Source organism: Perca fluviatilis, chromosome 18 (genome assembly GCF_010015445.1).
Source record: "Perca fluviatilis chromosome 18, GENO_Pfluv_1.0, whole genome shotgun sequence".
Taxonomy (NCBI): domain Eukaryota; kingdom Metazoa; phylum Chordata; class Actinopteri; order Perciformes; family Percidae; genus Perca; species Perca fluviatilis.
In genome coordinates, this window is record NC_053129.1 from 17800051 (window position 1) to 17814474 (window position 14424).

Consider the following 14424-nt stretch of genomic DNA (forward strand, 5'->3'; position numbering starts at 1 on the left):
ATAGTAGTAGTTTTCTAGTTATCAGACTGTGGCGCACTTGCAGTAATATTCATGCGGCGGGAAGTCTGATAGGGATTCCTGGGACGTCTCCAAGCAACCTGAACCTGACGCAACCATGTTCCCGCCCCTCCTCCGGTAGCTCTCTGTTAAAAAAACAAGTGGACCGTGTAGCAGTTAGGGATGATATGAAAGAGAGAGCGGGCTCGAGATGGTCTTCGTTTATGTCGCTGCTTGAACTACAAAGTTGGACTGCTGCAGGGGGATTCTTACAAGGTAAACGAGCCACCGAGCCACACGCAGTTTCAATTTCAGATGATTCCGGTGGTGTCTCACTCCGGAGCACGCATAGACAGTAAAATTAAGGGAGCACGTTGTCAGAAAAGCAAGAGGAGGTTAAAATGAACTCCTAATCGTGGGTAAAAAAAATTAATGTGGACGTTGCTAGTAGCACTTTGTTTATCTGTTAAATTTAACATTAGGCTATGTCGTTTGTTTACAGAAATTATGCTAGGCTAACGTTATATCCTGAAGAAACCAATGATAACTACATTTTGTCTTTATGCTGAGAAAAAGTATGAAATTAGTAAACTTGACCACAATATTCCGATATTTATGGGTTAGGCTAAGACTATAATATAAGGTCAATAGAAATATCCTACAGATGGGAATAAGGCATTAATTAAGCTAGTATTGCGGTTATAAGTTACATAGCTTAACGTTAGAATGTTTTGTGTTGATTAGGAGAAAAAATGTTAAATTCTTACTATTAATATGTTGACTTGATAGTTTACTGTGTGTGTGTGGGATTTGATGAAAGTCAGAAGGAATCATGTTTGATGGTCACGAAAACATACTGTAACAAAGTAGGCTATCGTAAGATTATTTTTTAAATAATTTATCTTAAATCTCTCCATATGTGCTTTTTATTTACATTCATCCCTCCCTCTGAACATGTAACCAGAAAATAAAACCTGTTGATAGGCTACTGATATCCAGTCTTGGTTTTCCCTCTTTATTTGTGGTTGGTTTAGGCTATTAATGTTGAACCACAGACTGTTTTATTAAGTTTCTGTTGCCATAACGAAGAATCCAATATACCACAGTAATTTGGGTGTTTGCCTTTATGAATAGCTTTTGTGTTAGGCTACTCATCTCTTTGAGTCCCCTTGTGATCCTGCTGATGATATGGAAAATGCTCATATTCTCATGTATGCTGCTGTACTGGATAGATCAGCACATAATTAAATCTCCAGTTTTAAATGTAACGTCTTTTTAATTGTAAATAACTGAGGTGTGTTGTGTTTAAAGCCTGATTAGTCACTCTGCAGTCATGTTGCCTGCGTGTGCCAGACTGCTTAAGTTCTTTAGCCAGACCCGGTTTTGGCATCTCATAACACACCACAACATACATTTTATTTTATGTAACGCTGCAACTGGATGTTGCCAAGCAGTCAAACTCTGCTGCCTCAAAACCAGAGGAATATATGGGTCATGCTGGGTGATTTGGATGCCAGTTGAGATATTTGGATAATGACGATAAATGGTACTCTTTCCCACTAATTTGTGAGTGTTTGTATTTGCCCCAGACTGCATTTGATATTCAGGTATGTACATTTTGGCTTCCGATAAATATTTCCTGCTGGTCTATGCAAGAGTGGCTGTGTTCACCAAAAGTGCCTGTTAAATGATCAAGCAGCCAACAAGAACCTGGTTTGGGGGTTTTGCTGTTCGGATTCTGAACTTTAATTGTGATCGCAGCTCTCTCTCCATCTTTCAACCTCTTTGCTCAGCAGTTCCTATTCACAATTTAAAATCAATTCCTTATACAGGGTCTTTACAAACTCTTTAAAAATGCATGTGGCATGGATTTTCCTCCTCCTTTTATTGGTCTCCTGTAACAATGGGGTCTCCAGAGAGACACGGATTCCTTTGGAAAAATAAGAAGATCCATTCCCGGGCATTCATACAGTAAGTCAGCTACTCTGCACAGTCGGGTCTAGTTTACCTTGCAGAATAGCCAAGCCCATCATTAGAGAAAGGGGAATTACATCACTGCTGGTCTGGTCTGCTGTGCCCATTATGGAATAACTGAGCACTAACCCCTTATTTAGTGCTTGAAGACTTTGTAAGGGGACATTGGGCAGAAAGTCCGCTTTTGCTGCCACTGTAAGTTTTGTTATATTATTCTAAAGGATGCTTTAAATATTTAGTTTGTGACTTTTTCCCTAAGTTATTTCCTGGGATCCTCCAGACTAGCCCCAGTGTTTCTAAACCGTTCAAATAAAAAAAAATGAAATACTGAGATTTGGATGCCATATGATGTAATGTATATCCATTTGTCTATGGATGTATATGGAAATACAGTTTTTTTTTAAATGTTATGCATGGCTTTGTGGATGGCAAGGTTATTCTGTAGGTCCGTCCACCACTTTGGTCCAGACTAAAATTACAACAACTATTGAATGGATTGCCGTGAAACGTCATACAGACATTCATGGTCACCAGAGGAAGAACCCTACTAACTTTAGTAACCTCCTGGATTTTCCTTTACTAGTGCAGTGCCCGTTGAAAATGTGCCTGTTCGGAACGGGCAATTACTTGGCCTGTGGTATTGCAGCTTGTAGAATTCATCAAAACCAAATTGTAGCCTACCCCAAAATTACTTACAGAAGGACCCCAAACCACTTCAAATGCAATACTACTAACTTACTGGTTTACCTGACACAGAACGTTGCAGATTCAGAATGTAATCATCACAAAATATCAATGAAAATGTGGAGTAATGAGACATTAGCATCATGGACTCATGGAAGTGTGCTACCCACCGGCCCTCCGCTAAACAGCACATATCTGCGATCATCAACCACCAGAACCGGTGTGTGTGCGTGCACGCGTGCAGAGAGAGGGGGAGAGAGAGAGAGAGAGAGAGAGAGACTGTGTTGTCTCGTGTCGTATGAGCGCTAAACAGCACATATCACATAGCACGGTGCCCAGTGGTTAGTGCTGTGGCCTCACAGCAAGAGGCACACAATCCAGGCCTTTCTGTGTGGAGTTTGCATGTTCTCCACGTGTCTGCGTGGGTTTTCTCCGGGTTCTCCGGTTTCCCCCACCACTAAAAATATGTTACCCCTCCCTAACTAGCTGATGTGTAGTGAGCGTTTTGGCGTCTGGCGTCGTTGCATGGGCGCTGCCGTGCATCACCCAGGTGGGTGCTCCACTAATGTGTAGCGGTGTTAGTGGTGTTAGAGAGCAGTCCCCATCTCCCCTCCCCCCAAAAGCGCTTTGAGTGTCTATGATAAAGCGCTATATAAATGTAATAATATAAATAAATAAACGTTCATCAACCACCAGAACCTGTGTGTGTGTGCAGCGAGAGAAAGAGAGAGAGATGGTGTTGTCTTGTGTCGTATGAAGAGTCCAAGCCCAAGGCTTACTACTAACTTACTGATTTACCTGAAGATTAAGTAATTGAGTAATCATGGACTCATGGCAGTGCACAGTGTGTGTGTCTATATAGAGAGAGAGAGACGGTGTAGAGTGAGTCACAACACAAACAGGTGCTCAGTCAGTGTTTGCATGCAGTGTGAGAGCGGCAAAAGCCAATGTGTGCTTCTTTTTCTTTTACCTATATATTTAACGATATCTTTTGCGTTTCTTATCCAAACAACATCAAACTTGGCACTGCACTTACTCGTGCCCGTAGCAAGACACCTGTCAAGTTTGAAATCCATCAGACTAACGGTTCGAGAGACATGCGCTTAACACCCACACACACACAGACAGACGTTCCTGCAATTTATAGATAGATAAAAAGGTTAGCACCATAATGAGGTTGACAAGTAAATATCTTTTGGATTAATAATGTGAAATTTGGTACATACATTCATGCCCTCCTCAGGATGACACTGTAACTTTACATTTGACAAAATCCGGTCAAAATTTTTTCAATACTTTGGTTTATGAACAAATACCTGCAACACTAATGACATTCCATCAGATCTATTTTAATTAGTTATATATTATAAAATTAGTTATATATTATAATAAACTTTTGTCACAAAGTAGACATTTTAGGTCCTTTAAATCCCCAGGCTTATTACACACTCGCACAGACTTTGGGTTTAGTGAAACATTGTCTTTATACGAGTTATTTTTACAAGTAGTTTTAAAAACTGTGTTCTTTTTAGAGGGGCTACAGTCTTTACCCCGTCAGGCGGGGAAGGGGGACAGTGGCCTGCCACTTTATCCTGGGTCCAGCTCGTCGTTTATCGCACGTCTCACTGCGCGTCGTACTGCGCCCCCAAAGGGCGTCTCCGCAGGTCTCGACCAGCACCCCTTCAGGTCCTGGCCTCGGTCCAGCTCCGCCGTCCAAGCAAGACCCACTGCACGTCGTCCTGCACACCAAAAGGGTGCGCCCGCTAGCTCCGCACCACCTCCGCTCTCTTCCACATCAGAATCCTCACGTCCTCAGCCCCAGAACACATACGTATGTAGCTCCTATCTCACCTGATTAGGAGATGCGCCTCAGGTGCGTTTGGAGGTGTCATCAGTGTCCGTGCCAGGCAAGCAAAGAAAACAACAACCAAAAGCAAACCACCACACTATATACAATAAACATATGAAGAAAACACTAGCTGGTGACACTTTTATAGTTTCCTTGACCTACCCTTGTTTAAGTAGTACTTGCATATGCCCATAATGTTCACAATCTGTTATTTCTTTAACGCGTATTACTTCAGTGTTGCTGGAAAAGAGCAAGATTATCCACCATTGTGCCACCCTGCCATGTCGTCTGTCACAGTTTGGTTGATAAGCCCTGAGAAGAGGAGAGGGGAAATTGCTGATTAATTTACAGTGCCTGTGTCGTTGCTATGGAAACAGTTTGTTCCTTTTAAAGGAAAGACCTGGCGGTGTGTTCCCTCAGTGAGCTGATCTGACATTATTTGATAATAATCAAATAAGAAATTGCACAAACTTTCATTATGCTCATCATTCAATCTTTCTGAGATATAATCTATTCTGGCATATAACTGAGCCTGTCGTGCTACAGTTGAGGTGTCTTGCTTGTCAGATCAGATGTCGCGTTAGTTTTGTCTCTTGTCATTTGGATGTGGTTGCCAGTGGTAATAGTCAGCAAATGTTGCATAACCTGCTTCTTCTCTCCCCTGCAGATCTAAACATACTCTGCCTCCGAAACACAAATGGAGCTATCAAGGAACTTTAAAGAAAGACAGTAAATGCAGGAAGGACAAAAACCTACAACTATGGTCATTTGTAAAAACGAAAGAGGCCACCAATGAAGAGCAGATATCTTTTATCTATTTTTATTTTGACACTTTTTTTTTTTTAAGGAGCGTTTTGTATTTAGCAGATTAATGATGGAAACTCCCTCAGCTCCTCAGATTATTGTGGACAAGACTAGTGTCCTGGAGGAAGCAGAATGTGGGGAGGACGTGGATCTGCCTACTGATGACCATCTCATGAACTTGAAGGCCTTGACGGAGAAACTAAGACTGGAGACTAGGAGACCTTCTTATCTGGAGTGGAAAGCCCGACTCGAGGTGGAAAGCTTCAGAGAGTCCAGAATTGAAAAAGGCCCAATCCAATTGGAACCTGAGGGGGAAATTGTCCCCCCCAAAGAGACTGTAGTGAAGTCTGATGTGATTCAGTGCAAGTTGCCATCAGGTGTACTGAAGGGATTCGGGAACATAGATGAAGCTCTCTGTTGGCTGAGGAGAGAACTGGTGAGACATTGCTTAAATTCTTTACAATGTATCATCTATCTTTGAAATATGGAGCAGTTTGTACAATATTTAATTTGGTTTAGTATTTGCAGCCAGTGGATGACCCTTTTTCAAAGATCCTGTTTAGGCACCTGGCTTAATACTTGAGATTTAAATACCGGTTCATTTAGGCCTAAAGTTTTTAAATTTGAAGAGCCTTATAATTTTGCAGTTAAAGGCCAGAATAGATAATAACTTCCTGCTACTTAGCTAATTAGAATTTAACAAAGGGCACAATGTCCAATTAGTGGCAAGAAGATTCCCATTCACATTATTGAGTGAGATTGATTGGGGCTCAGGCAATACCATTAGCCATTTGTTACACACAGTTTCTGCAAGTGTAATCATTTTCACTCCGCTCAATTACGCTGCACATTCACCCACGGTTCATAAACTTGGATTGAGCACGCAAAGAGGCACGGTCGGAGGCAGAAGCACACTCATAAAGCATGAGGCCACAAACGTTTTGCACAAAGACAGTGGACAAGAGAGGTGATTACGATCTTTGCACGGACGTTTGCACATAAACAGTGGCCGCGAGAGCGATAAATTGAGAGAGCTTATGATAAGAAACTTGTTTGTGGATGTCTTACTGTGAGTTTTCTTTTTAGATTTTGTTACACAATAAGGACTGGATGCATGGACCTCCAGTGAATCTAGATTGTTGTGAACTACATATAATATGTTGTTGGATTCATAATAAGAAGTCAAACAGTTCAGCATATAACTAAAAGTTGTGTTATAATAGTTGGATATTTTGGCAAGTACGCTTATTTGCTTTCTTGCCGAGGGTTAGATGAGAAGACATGATCTCTACAGACTCTCATGTCTGTACAGTAAATATGAAGCTATAGCCAGGAAACAATTAGCTTAGCTTAGCATAAAGACTGGAAATGGGGTAACACCTAGCTTGGCTCTGTCCAAAACTAAGAAAATCTGCCAACAAGCAGCCAACAGATTAGCATCCTTTTTTTGGTATTTTCACTTGGCTAAAACATTATGTCATCAGAATTGTAGTTGTGATGAATCAGTTCATCAGCAGGTTGTTAGAGCACCACTGTTTTCTGTCTCTCTCCCATCAGACAGACATGCGCTTGCAGGACCAGCAGCTGGCGAGGCAGCTGATGCGGCTCCGCAGCGACATCAACAAGTTAAAGATAGAGCAGACGTGCCACCTGCATCGCCGGATGCTCAATGACGCCACCTTTGGCCTGGAGGAGCGGGACGAGCTGTCGGACCTGCTGTGTGAGTGTCCAGTCACCCCGGGGCTCGGCCTCTCGGCCCCGCTGAGACTCATCGGCGTCACCAAGATGAACATTAACTCTCGCCGCTTCTCGCTCTGCTAGTGGCAGTGATGCCACTCCGGGCAGAAAATCCTGAAAACACAAAAGCCTGTCTAATACTATCTTTGCTCCTGGCCATTTGTTAGATTGTGGTGAAATCCTTTTGACCACAATGTTGTGAGGATAAACCCAGATGGAAACTCGTTTTACAGTCCCTATAATCAAAGAGAGAGATTTAGGTCATGTATATTATTTAGAAAGACAAATTTAAGTGTAGTAGGTACATATATAGTGTGTTTGCCACTAAACTATACATGGCAGCTATATACAGAAACCTCTCTGTCCTAAAACCGCAGAAGAGTTTAGACCTTTAGGCCATTATGACTTGAAATAGAATACATACTGTTTTTCAACTACAGAATAGAAATCTCAAGCTTATTCCTGTCCACTTTTTAAGCCTTATCAGTTTTACTGTTACCCTATATATTTCCATATATGTTGGTTGTTTGCTGGGACTGTTTTGCTGGGTTTTATCTACAAACTAAAATAATCAAGCACAGATTAAATATTTACATTTATTCGTATACAGACCTGTCTGTATGATGTTTTCAGTGACAGTCAAGAATATGTTTTTTTCCACGTCCTGCATCTTAATCTAAAAGCTTGTGCTTTGATAAAGGCAAAAAAATGCCTTACTATTGATACAAATTGTATACTATACCCAATGCATATTTAAGCGAGTAGTTGCATCAATTTAGCAAGGACTGCTTTTTTTGTAGACTATGATGAAAATGATTTATTCTTTATAATGATTGTCATATTGCACTAGTTGGGGATCTCATTATGGTTTGCTGAAGTTTGCTTCTTATAAGTAAAGATGGATTTAGCTCTTGGTTGGAGCTTTGTCCTTTTTATGCTGTAATTATTGAGTTCCAGCCAGGAACTAACCATTTTAGGTGGCATTGTTTGTCTGAACGAAAACCATGGTTTAGTTTTACAGATAAACATTGAAGTCTTCTAGTGTGTACCAAATGACATGATTAAGTGGATCTTGTTATGAGCCTTCTGTTGTATTTGCAGTTATGATGGGATATATCCTTCCATACTACTTTTCTTTGTGGGGGGTTTGCATTTGAAATGTGAGCATATGAGTTAAGTATAGTCCTGAGTGTCAGGGTTTGAGATGCCCCTCCTTGTGGCCCAGATATTCTAGAATACAATCTGAACAAAACCAGCGCTTTAAAGCTCTCTCACACACCACATCTAATTTGTCTGCAACAACAGTGGTACCAATAGAGTTTTAACAACCACTGAAATGACGAGGTTATCACTGGTGTCTACACAGCTCAGACTACTCCAACATTATAGGATTAGCTTTTTGGTCTTTGTCTCAGTTTGACAAAGACTGTATAGTGTCCTCTATACAGTGAGCCACAATGCCACCTTGTGTTACTGAGCCTATAATGACTGGAAAATACCTTAAAAGTGGTTTGGTAGAATCCGATACCTTAAATGGGCTGTTGTTAGTGCTAGTATGATGACACAAATGTACTGGAAATAAATAACCCATGAAGAAGTTGGATGTATTACTTTTTTTTTTAGCCTTTAATTTCCTGTCATCGCAACAAAATCTCACCAATGGTCTCCTATGAAGCTACGGCGAGCAGCCAGTTAGCTTAGCTTAGCGCAAAGACTGTAAACAGATGGAAGCAGCTAGCTTGCCTATCTGCACCTCTAAAGCTTACATCTTAACATCTTACATAGTGTGATGGTGCAGTGGATATGACACATGCCTTTGGTGTGGGAGATCTGGGTTCAATTCCCACTGTGGTACATTAACCAATGTGTCCCTGAACAAGACCCTTAACCCCTAGTTGCTCCAGAGGTGTGCAACCTCCAATATATATATATATATATATATATATGTAGCAATTGTAAGTTGCTTTGGATAAAAGTGTCAGCTAAATGACGTGTAAAGAATCATACAAACTGTAATTTGCTGTTTTTGTGCCAAACTGCATGAAGAAACAGTCCTGCACATAATCTCCCATGAAACTGCAAATTGTCATTTTAAAATAAAGTTTTTCTACAGATTAAACAAAGTAGATAAATGTACTGTAATTATTAAGCTTTTGGAGGTGCTGGTAGGTGTACTGTGTTACTTTCTGACAAAGCCAGGCTAGCTGTATCCCTCTGTTTCCAGTCTTTCTGCTAAGCTAAGCTAGCTGGCTGCTGGCTGTAGCTTCATTTTAATGGACATATATCCAAGCCAAATTGATTTAGATAGTCTTTATTGTTATGGGGATATTTGTTTTCACATTTAGAAAGCACATTTAAAAACAACAAAAGTTAAAGGTCCCATGGCATAAAAATGTCACTTCATGAGGTTTTTTAACATTAATCTGAGTTCCCCCAGCCTGCCTATGGTCCCCCAGTGGCTAGAAATGGTCATAGGTGTAAACTGAGCCCTGGGTATCCTGCTCTGTCTTTGAGAAAATGAAAGCTCAGATGGGCCGATCTGGAATCTTCTCCTTATGAGGTCATAAGGAGCAAGGTTACCTCCCTTTCTCTGCTTTGCCTGCCCAGAGAATTTGGCCCACCCATGAGAGAGAGACATCATGGCTTTCAAACGCGCAAAGTGGCAGTTGGTCAAGGCCACACCCCCACCCTCCACCTAGCCCCCTCCCCCCCTCTCTCTCCTCCTCAATAGCTACAGACACAGAAATGGCACATACTAAGGAAAGCTCATTGTGGGACTGGCTCTAGTGGCTGTAATTCTGCACCAAGGCTGAATTTTTGGAAAGAGACTTCAGATACAGTATTAGGGGACCACTAAGGTCTATATAAAAGCATCCAAAGAGCACCATGTCATGGGACCTTTAACCAAAGTTCTGTACAACAAAAAATAAAAAAACATATGTAAAGTCAACTACAGCAGTGAAATCAGAAAGACCTGTTCAAAAGACAAAATGGCAATATAGAAAGGCAACTATCATAGTGTGTGGAAAGCCTAAGAATAAAAATGTGTTTTAAGATGGGATTTAAAAACAGGCAGTGTAGGGGCCAGCCTTGCATGCAGAGGCAACTCGTTCCAGAGTTTGGGGGGCTACAACTGTAAAGGCGGGATCTCCCCTGTGCTTCAGCCTTTGATCTTGGGACCACAAGGAGCGACTGGTCGGCTGACCTGAATGGACTTGGGGTGACGTATGGTTGTCTTGTAAAAGGTCTATGAGAGTGGTGTCGATGTTCTCGTCAAACTCCCAACCAGAATAAATTATTTCTTTAAGCGTCGGAATGTGACATGAATTGGGCATCTCACCTCCTTTCTTCAAATGAGCCTCTCTGTCATTTGTGTCCTAATGCTTTTGTTCTCCAAATAGCTGTCATCCGTGCACGCAGCACTAAGTGCAATGATAAGTTAAAGTCCAATAAGTACTTGATCAAACCGTATGAATGTGGGGCCCAGGCCAAGATATTAATTAACTAACAATGTAAAGATCAACAAGTTATTATTTTTGTCGTAAATCCACCAGCCATTTTCATATTATACCAACATTTGCAGCATCCTGAGCCCTTTTGGTAAAGTTACTAGGAAAACTCAGCCAAGAGTAGTTTTATAATACCTGAAACATGTTTCCTTTTTATTTTTAAAGAACTATACAAAAAAAAAAATATCAAATTTTTTTGCAACTTTCTCTGTCTCTCTCAACTTCATTGCAACAAAAATACAAAAGAAATCGCAACTTTTATTGCAAAAGCTCCCGCAAAATCAGGCATTTTGGGCCGAAACAATCTAAAAAAAGGCCGCGAAATCCTGGAGGGACTGACTATAAACTTGTGTAAACAGTCGGGGACGACCGGGGCTCCCACGGGTTTAGGATATGTGTGAGCATGGGTGTCATGAGGTTTTGCATGTGACAGTCAGTGTAACCCGTCCCCCTCCATCTGGAGGGCCTGAAGTGCCATGTCATGAATGACTTTGCTGAGCCGGAGATTTTCATGCATGAGCTCCAGCTTTATGTGAGCTTATCCCTGCTGGAAGCCACAACTCCTTTTGACTGAAAGGCTGCCAGAGGGGGCGATCGCATACTTTTTTCTAACTAGCTGCTGGTGATCAAGGTTTGGTTGGATTTCTTTTGTTCTGTTCTACCAAAAAAACTAAAAAAAAAAAAAAAATAAGCTGTTATGAATGAAATAAATTCTGTGCAACAACTTTTTAAATCTCAGTTCTGCCCATTACATGCCTAAACCATCTCAACTGCATGACAAAATGACTTGACAGGCATAAAATCTGAAGCATGAAGACCAGATACTGTATCAAAAGCCACAGTCCTGATGCAAAAATTAGGCAGCTGGTTTAGGATGATTTGGACGACAAATTATGGAAAACACTTTGACGGTATGATCTGCATTCAGTTTAAGGGAACTTACGCTATATCCTCCGAGTTCTACATATTTTAAAGAAGCATGCGGTCAGTTATTTGCTATCTTTACCTTTTGTGTACAAAGAGCTTTTATTTCATATTCACAAGGGGAATGTAGCTGCCATCCTGTTCCAGGAATGTAACAGATGTAACACCACAGAGATGCAGTTCTCACCACCGCTGGGCTGCAAACACAGGCTTGAATGGCTGACAGAAACCTCACCGCAGGGTGAGGCTGGCGAGAAGCCCAGACTGCATCTTCACGCCGAGCCTTTGTGTAGGAGTATCTCGGTACATCCCATCTCGGCAAACATTTAGTGTAAAGAAGGGACATTTAACACCCCGGCCCAGAGAAGAACACAATAAATAGACAAATGCAGTAAGTTTAATCGATGGGTTATTCCCCATTTTGCATGCCGACCTGGATGATTTTTTTTAAATTTCCTATTTCCTCATTGGTGACACTTTGCAAAGCTAGAACTTTGACCACTCTCAGTGATTTACTGGAAAACACTTCACCAGCAATGGCACTCTTCATTTTTTAATGGTTTGGAAATAAGAGCTGTTTTTGTTGGAGAAACAAGGCACGTTGCAGAGGCTTAAGCTTGACCACACAATTAAACCCCTGGAGTGCCGAGACACTGATTCTGACTGTGTCGGCTGTTGGAAAATAGATTTAAAAGGTCAGAGCAACACTTGGACCAGCTCCCGGACACATATTAAACATGTCCAGGAGCTAAAAATAGCAGTTAAACCATAGCTTTCTATGTGGGATATTAATTTGGGGAAAAAGCCCCTTGCTTGCAGATTCCTTTTCATTTTGGGATTAGGCTGTGTGCTCTGTGTGAGATTCAGTTAGTGGGCCTTGAATGTGGATCCAATGTCACTATTTTTTGTATATGTGAAGCAAATTTGAATATGTTTTCAGCCACTTTGGGGCGGATGTGTCCAACTAGTTGCAACATATCCAGCTAGTCACTGACTTTGTCTGGTTTGGTGCTGGGCAGGTATGGTGCAGTGTATCTATCGGTTTTTGGTTGTTGCTGGAAACAGCTTCCTGCTGCGGTCAGAACATACTGTATCTCCATGAGAGCAGTGAGTGTGAACAGTAAAGTAAAAGGCAGTAAAACCAAAATAATGAGCTGAAAGATGTTAAAAAGCTCTGTAGAACGGAGAACTTGTCAGGTGAAAATTCTCTGAGTATATCTATTGTTAATATAAAACCTATTTAGTGTAGCAGATTATAGTAATTGCAGAATGTTTCTACTTCGGCTTTATGAAGCTCAAAGGTCCCATGACATTGGATGCTTTTATATAGACCTTAGTGGTCCCCTAATACTGTATCTGAAGTCTCTTTCCCGAAATTCAGCTTTGGTGCAGAATTACAGCCACTGTGCCATTTCTGTGTCCGTAGCTATTTAGGAGAGAGGGGGGGACTAGGTGGAGGGTGGGGGTATGGCCTTGACCAACTGCCACTTTGCTCGTTTGAAAGCCATGATGTCTCTCTCTCATGGGTGGGCCACATTCTCTGGGGGGGCAAAGCAGAGAAAGAGGAGGTAACCAGATTCCAGATCGGCCCATCTGAGCTTTCATTTTCTCAAAGGCAGAGCAGGATACCCAGGGCTCAGTTTACACCTATCGCCATTTCTAGCCACTGGGGGACCATAGGCAGGACGGGGGAACACATATTAATGTTAAAAAACCTCATAAAGTGAAATTTTCATGCCATGAGACCTTTAAATGAAGTAAAATGTATTAAAAATAAACAGCCTTTTTTTTTTAAATCAGTTTTTCTTCAATCCCTGTCTAATACAGTGCATCCATTTGAAGTTGCCAATCCAGTGTAGTCACAGACAGTAAAAAAAAAAAATCCACTTACTATTATGGCTAAAATCTCAAGTTTTCATTCGTGACTACAATTATCTTCTCAGTGAAACAAGTAAACACCCATCCGATTCTTCTTCATGAGACGTGATCATGCAAGGTGATGGGTGGCACTGCAGGGGCTCCAGCCGCTGTCGTAAAGATAATTGGCAAACTCTTTACAAAGCAGCATGGGATCTTTTAATGACTTCATTAAACCAACTGATCTATTTAATAATGACTTGCTTCAAATGAGGCACTGCGATGACTCATTCTGTTCTGTCTAAAAACTGGACTAAAGAGGAGAATTTACAGGAGGCCAATTAGGAGTCCACCAAGCCCTGTGAGAAAGCAGACACGGTCAGGTACACTGAGGCCGTGTCAAAAACAATCATTTACTCTCCCTCTGCACCAAAACAATGATGCAAACACAGTCACAAACTAACCAAGAATAGTTTGCTTGAGTGATGACAAAAGAAGAATTTGCTCGGTGAGATCATCAGCTTCTTGATTATCTCATCCATTTTGCGCGAGGCAGACAGCGTCTCAAGCCAAAGTGGCTATATGAACCCAGGTGTAGTGTTCCAGTCTGTTCATGCACTCCTAATACCTCTGCTCCATTCCCACAACAAACACCAGACAGCCCATCCCAGTAGTTTTGTACTTTCTGAAGGAAGGTCATATAAAAGTAGATCTGTGAAGGAAATGGTTTAAAAGCCTGGTGAGTGGCTTCACAGACTGGAATGTGCTCAACTCAAACTGTCCTGCCAATTTCTCATCCAGCAGACTCCCAAAACTAATCCCAAACTTTGAGGGGAATGTCTGGCATGATTGCTCTGATGAAACTCAGTCTGAAGTTCCACAGCAGCTTAAGTGCAATCAAGCAAATGATCAGTCAGAGAGGATCATAATCGGATAAATCACCTCATGTGTCAGGTTTTGGTGTATTAAAGTCAACTTCAACGAGATTAGCGTCACTTCAAACTGCTTATAGTGTCGCAGACAGTTGGAAAGGATAATAATTTTGAAAAGGCATAATAATATTGTAATTTCACAACAAAAAGAGACAAA

General features: G+C 41.3%; 1 protein-coding gene across 1 annotated transcript; it reads left to right on the plus strand.

The window, feature by feature from the left end:
- Window positions 1-39: 39 nt before the first annotated feature.
- Window positions 40-8642, plus strand: fam167ab (family with sequence similarity 167 member Ab). The gene is made up of 3 exons (XM_039781499.1): window positions 40-273; window positions 5172-5744; window positions 6866-8642. Exons 2-3 carry the CDS (start codon window positions 5376-5378, stop codon window positions 7127-7129), a joined length of 633 nt encoding a protein of 210 aa, XP_039637433.1. The 5' UTR covers window positions 40-273; window positions 5172-5375; the 3' UTR covers window positions 7130-8642.
- Window positions 8643-14424: the final 5782 nt, after the last annotated feature.

Coding starts and splice junctions, on each gene's coding strand:
- fam167ab (XM_039781499.1), top strand. CDS start 5,376: ATGATGGAAACTCCCTCAGCTCCTCAGATTATTGTGGACAAGACTAGT. Junction 5,745..6,865: donor GTTGGCTGAGGAGAGAACTG/GTGAGACATTGC, acceptor CTCTCCCATCAG/ACAGACATGCGCTTGCAGGA.